Genomic DNA, 19,175 nt, shown 5'->3' on the forward strand with positions numbered 1-19,175 from the left:
ATTTCATTAACATACATATATGATTTGTATAGACTTCTGATTAATGTCCAGGGGCTCTAAAGTTTATGGATTAATACTTGATATATCTAGTAAGATAGAATTTTCTTTTTTTCTTCTCATGCAGGAAAAAAATAGATGTGGCATGGGCATTATTCAGGATACTTCTGGAACATGAATGTTAAGGAATAGCATATTAATGATTTCACATCTGTATTTTAGCATACATATTATTTTCTTTCAGAACACAACTAAATGCATATATTTTTAAAGCAATATGATTAATTTGCTTTAAAATTGATTTGTGGCTGGGCGCGGTGGCTCACGCCTGTAATCCTAGCACTCTGGGAGGCCGAGGTGGGCGGATCCTTTGAGCTCAGGAGTTCGAGACCAGCCTGAGCAAGAGCGAGACCCCACCTCTACTAAAAATAGAAAGAAATTATATGGACAGCTAAAAATATATATAGAAAAAATTAGCCGGGCATGGTGGCGCATGCCTGTAGTCCCAGCTACTCGGGAGGCTGAGTCAGGGGATCGCTTGAGCTCAGGAGTTTGAGGTTGCTGTGAGCTAGGCTGACGCCACGGCACTCACTCTAGCCTGGGCAACAGAGTGAGACTCTGTCTCAAAAAAAAAAAATAAATAAATAAATAAAAAAAAAAATAAAATTGATTTGTTATCTAGAGCATGGTTTCTAAACTCTTGACCTCTTGGAGCTGGGTAATTTTTTGTTGTGGAGGGCTGTTCTGGGTATTATAGGATATTCAGCAGCATCCCTGGCCTCTACCCGCTGAATGCCAGTAGTGACATCTAAACTGTGTCCAGATATTGCCAACTATCCTCTGCATACAAAATTGCCCCTAGTTGAAAAACACTGGTCTAGAGCCAGGAATACTCAATCTTAGCATTTGGACCCATTGGGCTACCTTCTTCAGTTGTACTTATGCTTGGTTAGCTAAAAAAACAAAAACAAAACAAAACAAAACCCAAAACAAAAAACTAAACCAAAACAAAACAGCTCAAGAGTGCTGCAGTTGACACCTAACACTATCTAAAGATCATGGAGAGTATTAATGTTACTACTAGGGAACATCCCACTGTCAGCCCTTGTTATGATGCTAGAATTTTTACTGTTACTTATTTGCTCTCTTCTTTTTTGGAATAATTTACTATTTGCTCTCTTTTTTTTTCGGAATAATTTACTGAGAGCCCCAAGAGTCAATGAGCCATTCTTCTCTTCTAGCAGACACACCAGCAAAGAGCTCAGCTTCAGCAGATCAGTATCCATATTTCTGTATTAGCTTTTGAGGATCAAGTCACGTGAACTCTGTTCCTCTTAGCTTTTTGGTCAAGAAATGCACAGCTAAGAATAAAGTAGCAGCTGCTCCCCTGTGAAAGGTCATAGTCCTCCAGAGGCCTAAGCAGGTCAATAAATGGAAAGCGGATACTTACAGCCTCCTCAACCCGGAGGCAAGAACTCCTGTTTGTGTAGTAACACACAAGAATTCTGTCACGTTCACTGCCAAAGTAATGATTACCTAAAGAAATAGGTGCTGCTTCTAGAAGATATAGAACGTACCTCTTAGAAGTGAATAGAAAAATAGGATGGAATGGCTAGCAGTTCTTCATACACTATTTTATTAGAAATGTCTCTAAGTCAAATTCTCAAATTCTGCTTTAAACAAATATGTGGGATCTGTATGCTATTTGCCCAATTCTAAGTAACTTTGGTTTTGATATATGGTGATTTATGTCATATAGGCTTTTATACCTGTTTATACTAACGTATCTGCATACACTTTGTTCTCCTTTCTAAAGGGTAGTGAAGACTTTAGTGGCTGACACTCCTCTAACTGCAGTAGATTTCATGCCTGATGGAGCCACTTTGGCTATTGGAACTTCCCGTGGGAAAATATATCAGTATGATTTAAGAATGTTGAAATCACCAGTTAAAACCATCAGTGCTCACAAGACATCTGTGCGATGTATAGCATTTCAGTACTCCACTGCTCTTACTAAGGTGAAATATTTTCTTTTCAGCATTTTTTATTTTATTAAATAAATCTAGCTCAGAATATGGAGATTATAAGCTGTCGATTAAACAGTGTAGTTTTGCTTCATAATTAGTTTTATATGATAGCATTTTAGATAAATTTTAGTACAAAGCCATTTCATACTTAGTTTTAAAACTCTTTTTGTACTTAATTCCCATATATCTCTCTCTTCAAAAGTATTTTAAGGGGCTTTTTGGCTCAAAGGGAGGCTCATTCCACTGGTAAGCCTAAGATTTGTAAGGAAAAAAATTTATTTTTTAATCTAACTGGGAATTTATAAAATATTAATGTATAGTATGAAACATTAGTAACCTGAGCTTTTAAATGTTCCATTACATTTCAGTCAAGTTTAAATAAAGGCTGTTCAAATAAGCCCACAGCGGTGAACAAACGAACTGTGAATGTGAGCACTACCAGTGGAGGAGTTCAGAATTCTGGAATTGTCAGAGAAGCAACTGCCACTTCTGTTGCCACAGTTCTGCCACAGCCCATGACAACAGTTGCGGGGAAGGGAGCGGCTGCTGTTCAAGACAAAGCAGGTAAATGTTGCTTATATATCATATGTGAAGGATTTTTTTCCTCCACAAATGTATATAATTAGTACTTTAAGAACCTAGAACTCAAATTCACTTGAGTATTTAGGTAAAATTATTAATAGATATCATTGAAGAAGTGAAAATTTTAACTTTAGCTATAAATTTCAAAAAAGTTAACAAAAAGGCACTTATTCTATTTAGCTGAACTGTTATGAGAAATATTATCTTAAAAACAGAATGAGGCTAACTCAGAAATTATTCATCCTTAATACTACTGCAAACTGGATGACTCTTCATTATGTCTTCAGATTAATCAGTAGAGATACAAAACTTTGACACTGTCATTATCATTTGATCTCTTAGTTTCAAAAAAAGAAAAGCTATTAATGGCTCCTTTTATTTCATATTTGAGAATGAAAAGTAAGTCAAGTAATGAATATTTTTAAGTGCTGCATAGTGCCTGGCATTTATTACGCAGTATATTTGTAGTTTGTTAAATAAAAATAAATGAAAATATTGCAATTTTTAAATGATTTCTTCTACTCTGATAATCATATTGATGAGATAGTTGTGAAACAGGAATTCATTTAGACTTTATGAAGGTGTGATATGATGATAAGCTTCCAATACTTATTGTAGAGAATATTCTTGGCTCACCATAAAGATACTGTGTAAATTAGTGAAAACCTTTTTGTTTTCATTTTAATAAGTTACGCTATACCATCAACAGATATTTTAAAAAGTCTACATGGCATACCAGTGTGTTTTCAAAATATTGTGCTCACTAGAAATATATATATCCATTTCTTTTTAAATTTTCATAACAAGTACTTGGGCAAAATATTTGTTGATGTCTTAAGTTTTACTATTTCTAAATAGAAGCAAAACTTTAATTTGTTGACCTTGATATGTGGAATAGTTTTTTTTTAAAATAATAAGTATATTCACTATCAATTTCTTGTGATGTCTATATAATGCTATATAATTAGGTCCTTATTTAAGAACTCCTAAAGATAAAGACCATTGGTGTCTACTTAAAGAAGAAATTCTTTTTGAAATATAACTTTGAATAATGTCTGCCCCAAAATGTTGAATTAACTATATTATGAAAGTGGCTATTATTTTCAAAAATTATTTTATAATTATTAATTTTATTCACAATCTTCAAAAGTTAAACAAAATGTTCCCTCATTTATTGTGAACTCTCTGAAGTCTTTCTGTTATTCACTAGCTTTTAATAAGGATGCTCTTATTGAACAGTGACAGCATTAATTAGGAAATGAAAGACTTGGATCTGCTGAGTCACTGATTAATGATAACCCTTGGCAGAGCCCTAAAATTTCTGGCAAAATGAGTGTTTGTTCTGCCCCCACAAACAGAGATTTTTATTAATTTCATTTTGAAGTAATTACCAACTTAGCAAAAAGTTTTAAGAACAGTAGAACTCCTGAGCTTTACCCTTTAGCCTTTAGCAGAATCGCTGCTTTATAAATTTTGCCACATTTGCTTCATCATTCTCTTTCTTTCAAATAAATGCACACATATATTTTTCTTTCCCTTTGAAACACTGAGAGTAGTTACACTTAGTCTCAGCTCTGTCACTTCCTACTGGTATGGCTTTAGGCAGTTTTCTTACCCCGAGTCTCACTTTTTTCCTCCATACACTGAGATGTATTTCATTTTTAAGGTCATTGTGAGTATCAGAGAAAATGTATCAGAAGTGCCTGGCACATGGTAGGCAGTCAGTAAGTTATAGTGTTGCTAATATCGTTGTCATCATGATCATCATCACTATTAATATTATTATTTTAAACTTTCTGTAAAATTCATCTAAAGTTTGAAAAAATTTGTGTTGCTTCTGCTTGAAGGTGTCCCGATTTAGTTCAAAAGAATTTCTGCAGACTTTTTGCCGGTGGTCATTTTTAATAGGAAACAGCCATGTAAGAAGTAAAAAATAAGGCCTTAGCACTATTTGCAAATGATACCAAACTTCCGTTTCCTAAAATTTCAGAGGCTGGAGTTATATATTCAAAATAGAAAAAGGAGGGGAAATTTCTTCATTATAACAGCTTAACCCTTCTTGTAAACAATCTTCAGCAATGGTACAAATTATTTGGTTATATTTTAACTTTCTAGCAGATGTTATTAGTAAAGGTTATTTCATTAGCCAGTCTTGGACATTTTTAGATACACAGGGTATTTTTTATTTTCACCTCAAGCTTTTTGGGACTGAGATGCCAAATAAAACCCTTTTGAAAATGTAACACAATAACGTGCTACCAGTCCAGATGCCAGACTTTCATCAAAATTTTTGAATCCCTAGAACTCATTTCTTATTTCCAGTAACGAGCAAGAAGCCACTGAGCCTGTAGGGCTCTTACAAAAGCAATGCATTATATACTGCCAGAAAATATAAACTGCTGCTGCCTCTTTATTATTGTCTACCATACTATTTTTCTTTATGAGTTAGGTATTTGGGTTTCCTTCCTCTTAGTAAACCACAGAAGTTAGTGAAGTCATTTGAGATCAGTAATGCTGAGGGCAATGTTTAGTTCCCCCTGTTAGTGAAAGGAAAGACAGAAAAGGGAAACAAAGAGACACATTCATCCTAAGTTGGGGAAGAGAACTAATGTTAATTGAATCCTGCTGTATGTTGGGCATTGTGCTGTATGCCGTATAGACATTTTTTTTAAATCATTTGTGGATGATCATAAAAGTCAGTAGTGAAAGTAAGTTGTGTTCAGTATACTTAAGAGAGCAGTAAAGTGTATAAATTATTTTAGAAAAATTTCATCAAAATGGCCTAAATAAGATCTTGCTATGTGAACAAATAAGCTATTTGCTTTTGAGAAACCTTTCATTCCATGAAAATCCTGGTTACTTAGATGTTATTGTTTTCTGTTTTCTTTTGCTGGTGCTCACAGTTGTAGTATTACCAGTGATATGGGTAATGCATTGATTTTTACAACCTAGCTTCCTATAATAAAATTTATTTAGATGTAATAATACTGATTTTTATATCTAATTCCTATAAGGTTTGCCTCGAAACATAAATACAGATATTTTATCTAAGGAAACAGACAGTGGAAAACATCAGGATTCCTCCAGCTTTGATGACACTGGGAAAAGTAGTTTAGGTGACATGTTCTCACCTATCAGAGATGGTAAGTTCATTCAGATCAAAGGATCATGTTCTCTTGCTGGTAGTCATTACATTTTTATTCTGGCTAAAAGATGTGGGTAATAGCTTCAGTCTAACTTTGTTCATAGCAATTTGCTAATTTTCTCAGTCTCTGGGGTGGTATCTTTTTCTTTGCCCTAATATTTCAGATGTCATCCTAAAATATATGCTGGTAATTTTCACATGGGAATATTTCACATAGCTCTCAAGTTGGTATTTTAATTTCCACAAAAGTTTCTTGAAGGAAGTTTTACCTTCATAGGCAATCTTTTCCTTGTATCTACTTCTAAATAAATCTTCCTAAAATTTTGGATGTTTGATATGGAAAAAAATAACCTTCCTAATTTAAAATTTTTTTATCTCTTATTATTAGTGCTTAATTAGTATTTATTAAATGTTTTCATGGAGAAATATGGCTAGGTGATAGATTGCTCCATCTTTTATACTATGTGTGGAAAGTACTGTGTGCCTCTGTGTGTGTGTGTGTGTGTGTGTGTGTGTACACCACTACCCTTCACTGTATGAGTGTTGCTGTAAAAAAAAACAAAAACAAAACTTTAGTACCTTGATAAATGGAAACATGTATCATTGTTCATAGTATATGGACTAGATACATTATTTAGCTGTGCTTTTTTGAACTTAATGTTCATTTTTTGTTAATGGAATTGTCTCACTGCTAATAGCAATATTATCAATAATATGGGTAAATTTCTAGAGAGTAATTTGGCAGAGTTAAAATATTCATACTTTTTGGCCTGATAATTCCATTTCTACAAATTTATCTCAGAAAAATGTTCAAAGAAGCCCACAAAAATTTGTGTATTTACTATTCTATTTATAATAGTGAAAATCTAGAGAGAATTTAAGTTTTATCAGTAGCAGGATGTTAAAATTGTTATATTTACTTATGATCTTACATAGTTTCATTTTGCATTTTTAAAAAAATTATCTCTTTTCCAAATTTTCTATAATTAATTTCATAATCAGAAGGAATAATACATATGTGATGGTACAGAATTATTGAGTGTCTTCTGTCTTGCCCTGGCCTGAAAATGACTATTTAACTTGCTAGACCAAACTCCCTTATCTTCCACCTAATGAAAGAGGAAGGATTCTTTTTATTTCAGGATGAAGAGAAGTCAGACTACATAGTTAAAGAGTAGAGAGAGGACGGATGTGGGTAAAGAGGGAAAGGTGGCTAGGGCTGGAGTTGAGAAGGGTTTCTGGAGTTAGTACTGAATTGGGGAGTTTTGGCCTGTGAGAGTCCCCTGGAGCAACTTTTGCATTGAAGAATGTAGGAATGGGCTTTTTGGAAGTGTTTGAGTTATAATTTAAATTCTCTTCAGTAGTTTTTAAGCTAAACAAGTAAATTACTTTTCTCTTTAATTACTTTTGCTCTTCTTTAAAATGTGATTAAAATTTGTGATCCTCCATTGATTAGGATTTCATATTATTATTAATAAGAAAAAGCATGGTTACTGATTATAGTGCTGGTTTCTATTGTGAAGAATGCAAATCTACTGAAGTAAAAGGCTTAATCTGTTTGTGCTTCAATTTTTTCATCTTATAAGCAAGAATACTTCTGCTTTTATTAAGAGAAAAATAATAACTTTTAAAAGTGTGTGTGTGTGTGTGTGTGTGTGCATGCACGCTGTGTAGTTAACTAGGTGTATACACACACGTGCACATAGAGAGATGGCTGATATTTCTACTGATACAATAATCATATTGTACTTATTGCCCATTTGAATTTCTGGTGAATTTGTTAATGACTTTTGCCCATTTTTCTATTAATCTGTTAAAATTGAGCTAAGTTTTGGTTGCGAATTGGCAAATGGATATTACAGTATTAATAGTCTTACAAGTATTCTACCATTGATATAAATATTAATGAAACCTTATGTTTTTTATAACATTGTACTGCTTACAAAATATTTGTACATTATTTCAGTTGATGCCCAAAATAATCTTATGAGATTATCAGGGCATTATCCTCCCCATTTTATAAATGCAAAAACTAAAACTTGATTGCATTAGAAGCTTGTCCATGGTCACAAAGCTATGAAGTGATATAGGCAGAACTGGATTATAGATCTTCAGAACCTACTCCAAGGCTTGTTCTACTGTACCTTGCTGCCTCATTAAATGACTGTGTACCATAGAATTATCTTTTCATATTTGCTGTTATGCATATAGCTAAAAGAATGAAAGGGGAAATTTAAATCAGTTAGCTACTAGTTACTGCCAGCTTTAACCTTGAACCTCAGTCATGTTTTGCTTCTTAAGATTATTAGTCTCTGAACTCTTTGGGAAATGAATAGGAAGCGTAAATTGATATGGCTTTTTTTTAATAATTTTTTAAATTGGATTTTCTAATTCTGTTATAGATGCTGTAGTTAACAAGGGAGGTGAAGAGTCAGTAGGCAAAGGAGATGGTAAGATCTACTTAGAAGTATTTTCATGAAAATTACAAGTGATATTATTTTATCTATTGCTGTGTAACAAATTACCCCAATACTTTGAGGCTTGAAAGAGTAAACATTTATCATATCATAATTTCTGTGGGTTAAGAACTTGAGCATGGCTTGGCGGGATACTTTTGGCTTTAAGTTGCTTGATGCTTCAATCAGGGTGTCACTCAGAGCTGCATTCAACTCCAGGCTCGACTTGGGCCAGGATCTGCTTCCAAGCCCATTCGTGTGGCTGCTGGTTAGAGATATCAGTTCCTTGCCAATTGAGCCTCTCTGTGGGGCAGCTGACAACATGGCAGCCGGTTTCCCCAGAGCAGGTGAGTAAGAGAGTGAGATGGAAGCCACAGTATGTTTGTAACCTAGTCTTGGAAGTGACATCCCACCATTTTTGCCATATTTCTTCTGAAGCGAGTAATCAGGTCCAAGCCTCATTCAAAAGGAGGGTATTACCCAAGGGCATGGACGCCAGAGCCAGGGATCATCAGGAGCCATCTGAGAGGCTGCCTTCCACGATATATACCACAGATGTATTCTAAATTAACAATTTTCAATTATCAAAAACTAATACTAAAACATTCATTGTGTTTTGCCATTTTCAGGTATTTTTACATATAGTATCTTTTAAGCCTTGCTACTCTTGGAGATGACTATCATCATTTACATTTACAGATCAGAAAATAGTCACACAGAGTTTTAAGATTGTTGCCCGAGAATACACATCAAAGAAGGCATATAGCTGAGGAACAAAGCAGTCTTCTGAATCCAAATCCCATGTCTTCTACCACATTACCTGCCTATCATGTTAAGTACTTTTCTTAAATATCCAGGATTGTAGTCCATCATATGCAAATGCAGTTTTTTTCCTTTTCTTTTTCAGGTCTTGACTTTCTGCCACAATTGAACTCAGTGTTTCCTCCAAGAAAAAATCCAGTAACTTCAAGCAGTTCAGTATTGCATTCTAGTCCTCTTAACGTCTTTATGGGATCTCCAGGGAAAGAAGAAAATGAAAATCATGATCTGACAGCTGAGTCTAAGAAAATATATCTGGGAAAACAGGAACCTAAAGACTCTTTCAAACAGGTATCTGCCTGAAAATGATTCACTGTATTTATCGCTAGAAAGCGGACAGCTGCCAGTGGATGTATCCTAATTAATGATAGTGCTGTGCACTTACCAGGTAGAAAAATACTCATATATCTTGATGTCATTTTTTAATAACTAAAAAATACTTTTGAAATATGGCTTTGGCTATGTCGAAGGTAACAACAGATATAAACTTATACTATTTTTTTCTAAGATGAAATACTTTATCTATCTGCCTGTACAAAAACACTTCACCCCTGAATTCTTTTAAACTATATATCTGTCGCAGCATAATATATCAAGTTGGTGGTCATGTCCTCTTAAGTCTTAGAGCAAACTGGTGGTTTTAAGAATGGAATTTATAATTACTTTTTGCTAAAATACAATATACAGTGTAAAATTTAATTTCTCACGTTAGGGTTAAAAATGATCAAATATTACCAGGAAGGCCAAGTCTTTGAGGTGTGTAATATGTCTATTTTTTTGTTTATTGTTTGGAATGATATTGATATCATGCAAGTGCAAAAATGTCATTTACCATATAAAAGTTTATGATTTTTAAAAAAGTTTTTGCTAGCAATTTCCATTTTAAATGATTCTCAACAGCAGATGCTCAGTAAATGAGCTTTTCCTCATCTTGTTATCATTGAGATGGTTTTTGATTAATAAATGTTAATGTATTTTGCCATGAGTCCTCATATTGTTTTCCTCCTTCTATGTCCCTTCCTATATTTCCTTCATTTCCATTTACCTACTGGAAAAAAAGGAGAAAGGTAGGTAAAAACTCTTGTTTATGAGTTAAACAATAAATTATATGTTAATTTTTTTATTTTAAATGTAAAGTTTGCAAAGTTGATCACCTCTGGTGCTGAAACTGGAAATTTAAATACCTCTCCATCGTCTAACCAAACAAGAAATTCTGAGAAATTTGAAAAGCCAGAGAAGGAAATCGAAGCCCAGTTGATATATGAACCCCCAGCCAATGGATCCTCAACTCCAAGTAAGTACATTAAACTTCCTGAGGTTTGAAAGTATTAAGTTAAAAAGTCCTCCCAATTATTTAACTTGTGAAAGAGAAATAGAGTGATCATAGACAAAATGTTCACAGAGTTTAAAGTTTATAGACATTTCTCTGGTTTGCGTCTCTTACTAGGAGATAATGAAATTCATATGAATGGTTAAATTCAGCTACATTGATTTGATCCTCTCTTGGTATGAATTTCATTTTCAATTGAATATGTAAGTGTCTTGATTTAATATGGTATAGATAGAATTATTATGTAGGACCCTTTGAAAAGGGGTGGTTAACTACCTGAAATTGTAAGTCTTCTCTTCTTCTGCATATTAAAGTCTTATCCTTAGAGTTTATGCCACAGACCCATAAAAACTTGATCATATTTAAAGGAATATTAGGTTCAGCTATAAGAGTTATGTGTTCAAAGATAGAAAGCACTTGGGTTGTTTCCACATCTTTGAAATTATGAATTGTGCTGCTATAAACATTCAAGTGCAGACATTCTTTTTTATAGAATGTCTAATGTTCTAAAGTTAGTCTTAGTACTGTTTTATGCTGGTTTTACTTAAAAATATATCTAGAATAAAAGCAATACTCAACAAAAAAAAGATAGAAAGCAGCTCTTTGTATAGAAGCAACTCTATTATATAAATATCTGTATTTCACTTTAAGGTTTCTGTGGATATATTGTGTTAGCTTAAACTCTAGAGCTTTTCCTGTAGCACTACTTTACTCCTATATTCCTTCTGTTTGTTTTTAATAGTCTTGGTTTATCTAGTTTGTGGTACAGCTTGTCACATTCATCTTTTTATAAGAGGAAATGGTTCAGAGATTCTTCAAGATTAATCCCTCTGTCATATGTTATTACATTAGACAGTTGGCAGTTTATATATATAGATAAATGACTATTAGAAATAATGTCGTAGAAAGTTTCTAAGATTTGTATTCCAGACAGTGAATTTTTCTAAATGTCTCAGGAACACTGTTCTTTGCCAGTTTTTCAAGTTTTCTCACGCCAAATCTTATTTAGAAATGTTTGATGTCTCTTAGTCCAAGTTGACTATTAATATTTTCTCCATTCTTTATTTTAGATCCAAAGATAGCATCCTCTGTCACTGCTGGAGTTGCCAGTTCACTCTCAGAAAAAATAGCTGATACCATTGGGAACAACCGGCCCAATGCACCATTGACATCCATTCAAATCCGTTTTATTCAGAACATGATACAGGAAACACTGGATGACTTCAGGTAGTAATTGAGAAATTATCCGTTCTATCTAGAACTTAAATGTGTTGTTTTTACTAGATGTAACACCAGAACTATAAGTACAGTTGATGGTTACTGCTTTTGTCTAGGTTCTGGTGACCATAAAACTATAGGAAAATATGTTGAGTTTTGTTGATCTTGTACTGAATTTATTGATTATTAGCCAGGAAAAGGCACATTTACCTAGTGTAATTATTAGATAATTTGGCAGGGCAGTCTAGCCGACAGGCTGCCATTGTAGATTTTTATAGCATCAAAATGTAGGCAGATCTGATAAGCTCAAATGGGGTTCTTACATACAATATTTATAGATGACTGTTAAGTAGTAGATACAAGTATCGATAATGTAGTAGAGAAATATTTTAAAGAGTGGTTCTGAATATTTTCAAATAGAATACATCAGAATGTAATAGTCTAAAAAAAATTCTTTCATGGACCTATCCTTGTCTTTCTCATCGGTTGTAAGAATATGTTCTAGAATGCTACTTTCACTTATCATCTCAATATTTTGGAGGCTGTCTTCAATTATTAGAATCTTCTGTGTTTTTTTCCTTTCCAACCTATAGTTACTGAATGTTCTAGCTCAGATTTGGATTATCATGAGCAAGAATGTTAGAGAACAGGTGCAGTTGGTGGTGGTGCATGTTTCTTTTTAATGTTTAAAAATATTTTAAGAAAAATTATCAGTTTGGCATTTACTGTGCCTAGTGTATGTACCAGGTACTAAGGATACAAAAATGATCTGCCCACAAAGGCCTTATAGTTTAGTTGGGATAGGTACAATGTAAACTGCTATGTGTGTTTCTTTAATGTGTATTAATTCATTTGTGATTGGTAAATAGGGCAGTGTTGACAACATGATGAGATTTTGTTCGTTCATCGAACAGCAGCCGAAACAAAGTACACCAAAACACAGCTTTAGTGCACCAAACTCCATCTCTTCTATTCACTTCCTCTTCGCGTTGCTGTGTGCTTTGTGTGAGAAGCACTTACTTTGTGATTATCCCCCATCTTTGAGCATTTTGCCCTTTACCTCCATAACTTGATAGCCCTACGCCTTCCTTCTACTATCCCCTTGCATTAAGTGACCATCACCTTTTCAAGGTAAAGTTTATTATTCAATATTTATCTATTAGACTTTTACTATGTCTTTATTGTGCTAGTATTTTTATTAGGATTTAATTGTCTTTGTTAGTGCTTTGGTTACCAAGTTGCACAGGTTTTGAGTGTCTGCCCTAATCTTTTTTCCCTAAGTTCTGTTACTTTTAATACACAGTTTTGAAGAACATGAGGTTTTTTAGGAATACATAAATATTTATGGCATAAAAGTAGAATTGTCTGGATACAGCTGACTGTAATGTGAACAAAGTGATGCTGAAAACGTCAGCAGAAAGGAGCACCTCTTTTCCTGGGGTAGATTCAGAAGGTATCACTGAGGAGATTTTATTTTGTACTGAAGTGTGTAGGAACAGCATGAGCAGAAACATGATTGAACATTCTAGGATCGCTTGCGGAAAGGAGGTGCTGTGGTAAGAGACAAGGCCAGAAAGGGGCTTCTGAGGGCCTTAGCACACAGGTAATGGAGAGCCATCCAAGTTTTCAAGCACAGGAATAGTGTGATGTATCTGTCTGTTATCCATTTATTCAACAAGCATTGAGTGTCGGGTCACCACTGGCTTCAGATGATTTGAGGGCAGTGAGCTCAGGACCTTTCCTTCGGTAGGCCCGGGGATCTAGCAGAGCGCTGGGGCCACTCTAAAACCTCTGTGCTTTACAGCCTGGTGGCCAGCTTCTGAGGTTGCTGGAGGTTGATTCTGTCACTCTCTAGTCTGCTCCTGGCTTTCTCAGGCGAGGTGTGTCTGCGGCCCTGGAGGGTTGCCGCGGTGTGTGTGGTGATGCAGTGTCGCAGTGCCTGCGACGGTTTCTCTTGGTGCTGCTGCCCTGCCTTCAGCCTTGAGCATGCCCTGCGTGTCTGCACCTGGCATGGGGGGTGGGGCCTCTCCGCTCTGCTGCCCCTCCCTCTTCTGTAGACAGCCTCTGCCTGAGACTCCGTGAGGACCCAGAGCGGCTCAGGGGATCTCTGCACATTCACTTGCTCTGCCGTCAGCCTTCAGTAGGTCATACACAGCTACATCTATCACTGGGGGGGACGGAGGAGGGTGTCGAGGGGCTCTCCCAGCCTTCTCCTCAGCTATGGGGAATGGCTGCCGTCTTCTCCATGGGGGCCTGCAGTGCTTCAGAGGGGTTACTCCGTTCTCTGCTGCTCTCGGTCTTCGCTGGACTCTGGCCATCTGTGCCTTAGGGGTCGCTCTCAGCCCTCCTGCTCTGCCTGTCCCTCATTTTCTACGTAAGTACTCAATGAAGGCCTGTGGGGAAGAGTTGGTGAGTAAATGCAGACTTTCTTTGTGGCTGGGGCTCTTTGGGATTCTTGCGTCAAGCCAGTCTTTAAAAATCTTATAAAAATTTCAGCTAATTCTCTTTACCTTATCAAGGGCAGCTTTCTCCTGCCACTGCTCTGTTGAGGATGAAAACAATCATGGACCTCTTTTCTCCTAGAAAGGAGTTACCATTTTTTGAAATTTTAGTTCGTTTAGATTTCTTTGTATTCTTGGCTCTCTGGTTGAATCCAAAAACGTATGATTTTATAGGTTATCAGGCTCGTTCTCCTCATTAGGTTTGACAGATTACATCCTAAGTGGAAGTCTGTGCATCTGTTCCTGTTCCCTTTCAAGATTTAAGTTTCTTTTGGCAAGCAGATCCTAGAGTTGCTAGGTTTCAGGTTTTCTTAGGCCTAGTTTATTTCCAGTTTGCCTTTATTCCTAGGGTTTAGTCTTTGCCCTTCTAGGACATCAGCTGAATCTCTCGAGTATTCATCGTCTTTTCACCTTGATGGGTCTTGAACTTTAACCTCTGTTTTGCCAGCATCACTAGGCTGCCCGAATACTTTACCTGCTCTGTAGCTGCTATTTTATGTATGGTTTCCTGCCATCTAGTCTAATACAAACATGGCGTAGGAGTCAACAGAGGTCTTGAGGGGAAGTTGCACAGTTTCAGGCTTACTTTCCCATAGCTGTCCCCTCTTCAGGATCTTGGCTGCCTTGGGACTACTGCCCAGTCTAGATTTGGGACTACACCCACACTCTTAATACTGCCCCACCCAGTGGGACTGTGTCAGGCTCCGGGTCACTGTTTCAGCTCAGCCTCTTTTCTCCATACTGTGGAATCAGCACATACCCCATAGGGAAGAGCAGAGGTGAAGGTGGGACTTAACCTAGTAGACTTCTCTTCTTTGCAAGACCATGCAAGTCCTGGATTCTTGGTGGTTCTTGGATTTCTTCAGTTTGTTTCTTCGTTTTTAATACAGCTTTTATTATAACTGAAAGCAGAAAAGAAAATTTATTTAAATACCGTATAGTTAAAACAAAAAGAGGTACTTAGGAATAAATAAATCTAACCAAAGATGAAGATCTTTATAAGAAAAACATTTTAAAAAAATTTATTAGAAGGAATTAACACTTAAATAAATGAAAAGATATTATGAAGTTATCAGTTCACTTAAATGGGTCTATAGATTGAATGCAGTTCCATTCAGAATCCCAACTGGGATTTGGAAGAAGGTGATTTCCAAAATATATATGGAAGAAAGAAGATCTAGGAATAACCAAGATACTCCAGAGAAGAATAAGGTTGAAGGGGACTTATTTGTCAGATGAATAAGCTTAATTACTAAAGTATAATTAAGATTGCATAGCATTGGCACAAGTAGACATATTGGCCAAGGGAATAAAATAGTCTAGAAAGAAACCTATACACATAGATTTGACATATGAGAGAGGTAGCATTGCAGATCTGTGTGCAAAATAGGGAATAATCAAATTGTGTTGTGGCATTTGGCTATTCATATAGAAAATAAGTATAGATCCCTATTTCATGTTATTGAAAAAAATCAATTCCATATAGAATAAAAGTAAATGTAAAGGGCAAAGTCTTAGATACTATAAGAGAGTTTATTTATAACTTTGGGGTAGGGAAGTTATTTTACATAAGGGAATGTACTGCCTGCAAACATTGATAAATTTGCATTATTAGGTTAGTAAATTTGAGCCTATTGATAAGAGCTGTTCGTCACAAGATACCATTAGCAAAGTGAAGGAATAAGAAAATATATAACCAACAAAGGCTCATATTATGTAAAGAACTCTTAAAAATGAATAATAAAGAGACATGAACAGGCATTTCAAGGAAGAGGAATGGTGTGTAAACATAGGAAAGATGTTCAACCCCATAATCGATCAGAGAATAGAAAATACAATGAGATACTATTTCATATCTATTAAATGGGAAAACATTATACATACTTCCACTTTGGAAAACAATTTGCATGATTTTATAAAACTGAACAAGCATACACCTACCTGGATATGTCATCTAAGGACATTGGCTCATGAGGATTGGGAGATATACACATGATTATAACAGTGTTGTAATAATAAAAACTTGAAACAATCAAAATATTAACAGGAAAATAGACGATTATAAACCAATAGACCAGTATAAACCAATGAATTATAAGTACATAGATTATGAATCTTGGAAACATAATATTGAATTATATAAGCTACTTAAGACTGCATAGGGTATGGTACCCTTTTTATAATGCTCAAAAGCAAGCACAATGAAAACATTGACTACAGATTATATGTTATACAAAATTTTTTTTTTTTTTTTAATTTCTTTGTTCAACAAACTTCAGGAGAATAGTGACTCTCTTTTGGGGCTTTTCCCTAAGATTTAAGTAATGGGATCAGATAGGAACGCAAAGGAAGTTTCTATGATTTGGTAATGTTCTAGCTTGTAAATTTTGTGGTATGTGCCTGAGTGTTCCTTGTATTACTGTATTTCATAATTTTAGTGTATTCTTTTGGAGACATGATTAATTGCATTATATTGAATAATTCATCCCACCCAAATAGCCACTTTCTACTGAAAGTATTTTTTCAGTAGCTAAAATATTGATAATCAGATGATTTTCATAACCTAGTGAATTTTCTGTATTTCGTTGTCATATAAGTTTGTATCTTTTCTTAATAGTAATTTCTATATAAAGGAATATAGGGTAGTGGGAGTTCTGGAAGTAGATAGCCTGGGCTTACATCCTAGCTCCACCATTTACTAGTTGTGGTACTTTAGACAAGTTATAACTGCTTGGTAGCTCAGTTACTTTGTTGATAAAATGGAGGTAATAATTGCACCTAATTGTGAAGATTAAATGAGTTCTTACATTTAAAGGATAAGAAACAGGGCCTGCCACATAGTAAATAAATGGTTGGTTCATTGGTATTTTTATTATTAATATCTAATAATTTGAAACAATGAAAAAGCTTAGCCAGTTTCTCGAATGATCTGGAATTGGTTAAACTGTTATAATTCTAACAAGTATTTTATGTTCTTTCCTAGAGAAGCATGCCATAGGGACATTGTGAATTTGCAAGTGGAAATGATTAAACAGTTTCATATGCAACTGGTATGTATATCAAATTTTAAATAAATGTAGAGTTGTGTGGATCTAAAAAAATCCACTAAAGTGCAGTATATTTTCATTTAGTTATTGTATTTAGTTGCTAAAAATTGGAAGTTTTAGTGAGTAAAATAGATTTTAACTGGTCACCTTTTTTACCTGTAGAAGTTAATGCTACCTTTTCATGGCTTTTTTTTCCAATAAGCAAAAAGCCTCCCAAATGTGCAAATATAAATCTTCCCAATATATTACATTCACCAATGATCTTTCATTTATATTAACAAAGCAGTAAGAGTGGTCATGTATAAGAAGCATCATTCAGCTAGTTAACTGAACATGAAATAGCTGAGAGTATGTAAAACATAACTTGATAAATAAATGTGAAATGTGAAATACCAATAATTTAAACAACATTTCCCCCCTTTTCTAGAATGAAATGCATTCTTTGCTGGAAAGATACTCAGTGAATGAAGGTTTAGTGGCTGAAATTGAAAGACTGCGAGAAGAAAACAAAAGACTACGGGCCCACTTTTGAAATTTCAGTGAATACCGTAATGTTTTGTGACTTGGGAAGTTTCTGTCAACATAGGACTACACAGAATCAGTATTGTTTTCATGGCCTCTAGGGAAAAATTTTTTTTTTTCAAGTAAAAGGGTGATGGGATTTTACATCAACCACTATTTCATCTTCTCTGTCAAAAATATTTATATTTTTGTATTAAAAACTACAATGTCTCATCTGCCTAATAAGAGTCAACAGGATCTTTATTTTATGAAAGCCTTAGCTATACACTAAGTGCCCTTTTTCTTAAGAAAATTGTGCATAAAAATGTATATTTTTACTGACAAATTGTCTTCCAAACTTATTTGGGTAGTTGAGATTTAAACAATTTGATATGCCTTCTATTTTTATGGAGAAAGTAATTTTAAAATGGCAATTGGTGTTTCTAAGCCATTGAGTAATAAAGCACAGGGTTAGGTAGTAACTATTTTGTTAACTTGATGAAGTCAAGTATGACTATTATTTATTACTTGTACATTTGATAAGACAATTTTTGGATTTTGAATTGCATAAATTACATTATATCTTTTGCATTTACGTCACTATATTGTACTTCTGACAAGTCTTTACACCTGAGTGGTATTTTTTTTTTAGCTAACTTTACCTATAAAAAACTTTTAAGGGTTTATAAGACTCAATCAGAGCTGTATCTGCTGATTATCTCATGAGTTAACATGTAAAATTATAATCAGTGAAAACTTCATATTAGATACTAAGTATGATATGATAGTATTATTGTCAGTTTGTTCTCCCAAGTGAGAGATGTGGATTATTTTGTTTTATGGTTTGTATCAACTTTCTCTAATTCTTTTGTACACTGTACATAATATTTTTATATTACTGGCCTTACCATAAAATTATTCAGAAAGGGTAATTGTCAAAAGAATTTACACCTCTTTGGCAACAGGCAGATATATACATCTGCCTGCTGTGATCTGTAGTTTTAGGTGGTATAAGATTAGACCTACTGACTTGTTTACCTTATTGTCTCTTGTCCCAAAGATTTAAACTCTATACCTTGTATATTGCTCTCCTGCCCAATTTTGATTCCTGAGCTGAAAATATTTACTAAAATTAAAAAAAAAATCTAGCTTAGGTTACTAACTATGGTTTTCCAAAGTAATGGAAAATTTTAAGGGTATATTTAATAAGTGTAAACATACTAATAATTACTTCTAAAAATAAAAGCAGGAATTTTACTTTTTTCCCAGTGTGGCTCATAGAATACATTTGTATTGAAGCATAAAGGGATATTAATGTGATCTTTTCCTGACAGATTATGAAAGCATTATGACTTGTAACAAGTTTCCTTATATATCACGTATCAAACAGATTTAGAAGACATAAATATTAGTGTGTTTTGCCTCCATGCTGTATTTAAATCTATTAATATTTTCCTATTGCCTTTTTAAAAAATAAATGCACATCATGTGTATCAAAAGAGGTGGGATAAATAAAACAATTTTAGTAATTTCATGTGTATAGAAGAAACTT

General features: G+C 34.5%; 1 protein-coding gene across 1 annotated transcript in view; it reads left to right on the top strand.

Moving 5' to 3' along the window:
- The window catches only part of NEDD1 (NEDD1 gamma-tubulin ring complex targeting factor), a 36,548-nt gene extending 18,719 nt beyond the window's left edge, over positions 1 to 17,829 (top strand). Inside the window, exons 6-14 of the mRNA XM_069490373.1 lie at positions 1,814 to 2,015; positions 2,393 to 2,588; positions 5,621 to 5,749; positions 8,154 to 8,201; positions 9,115 to 9,317; positions 10,164 to 10,320; positions 11,427 to 11,583; positions 17,059 to 17,125; positions 17,550 to 17,829. Coding sequence (XP_069346474.1) covers positions 1,814 to 2,015; positions 2,393 to 2,588; positions 5,621 to 5,749; positions 8,154 to 8,201; positions 9,115 to 9,317; positions 10,164 to 10,320; positions 11,427 to 11,583; positions 17,059 to 17,125; positions 17,550 to 17,654 — 1,264 coding nt within the window. The 3' untranslated portion in view covers positions 17,655 to 17,829. The remainder of the gene's footprint in view (positions 1 to 1,813; positions 2,016 to 2,392; positions 2,589 to 5,620; positions 5,750 to 8,153; positions 8,202 to 9,114; positions 9,318 to 10,163; positions 10,321 to 11,426; positions 11,584 to 17,058; positions 17,126 to 17,549) is intronic.
- Positions 17,830 to 19,175: the final 1,346 nt, after the last annotated feature.

The sequence above is a fragment of the Eulemur rufifrons genome, chromosome 16, assembly GCF_041146395.1.
Source record: "Eulemur rufifrons isolate Redbay chromosome 16, OSU_ERuf_1, whole genome shotgun sequence".
Taxonomy (NCBI): Eukaryota; Metazoa; Chordata; class Mammalia; order Primates; family Lemuridae; genus Eulemur; species Eulemur rufifrons.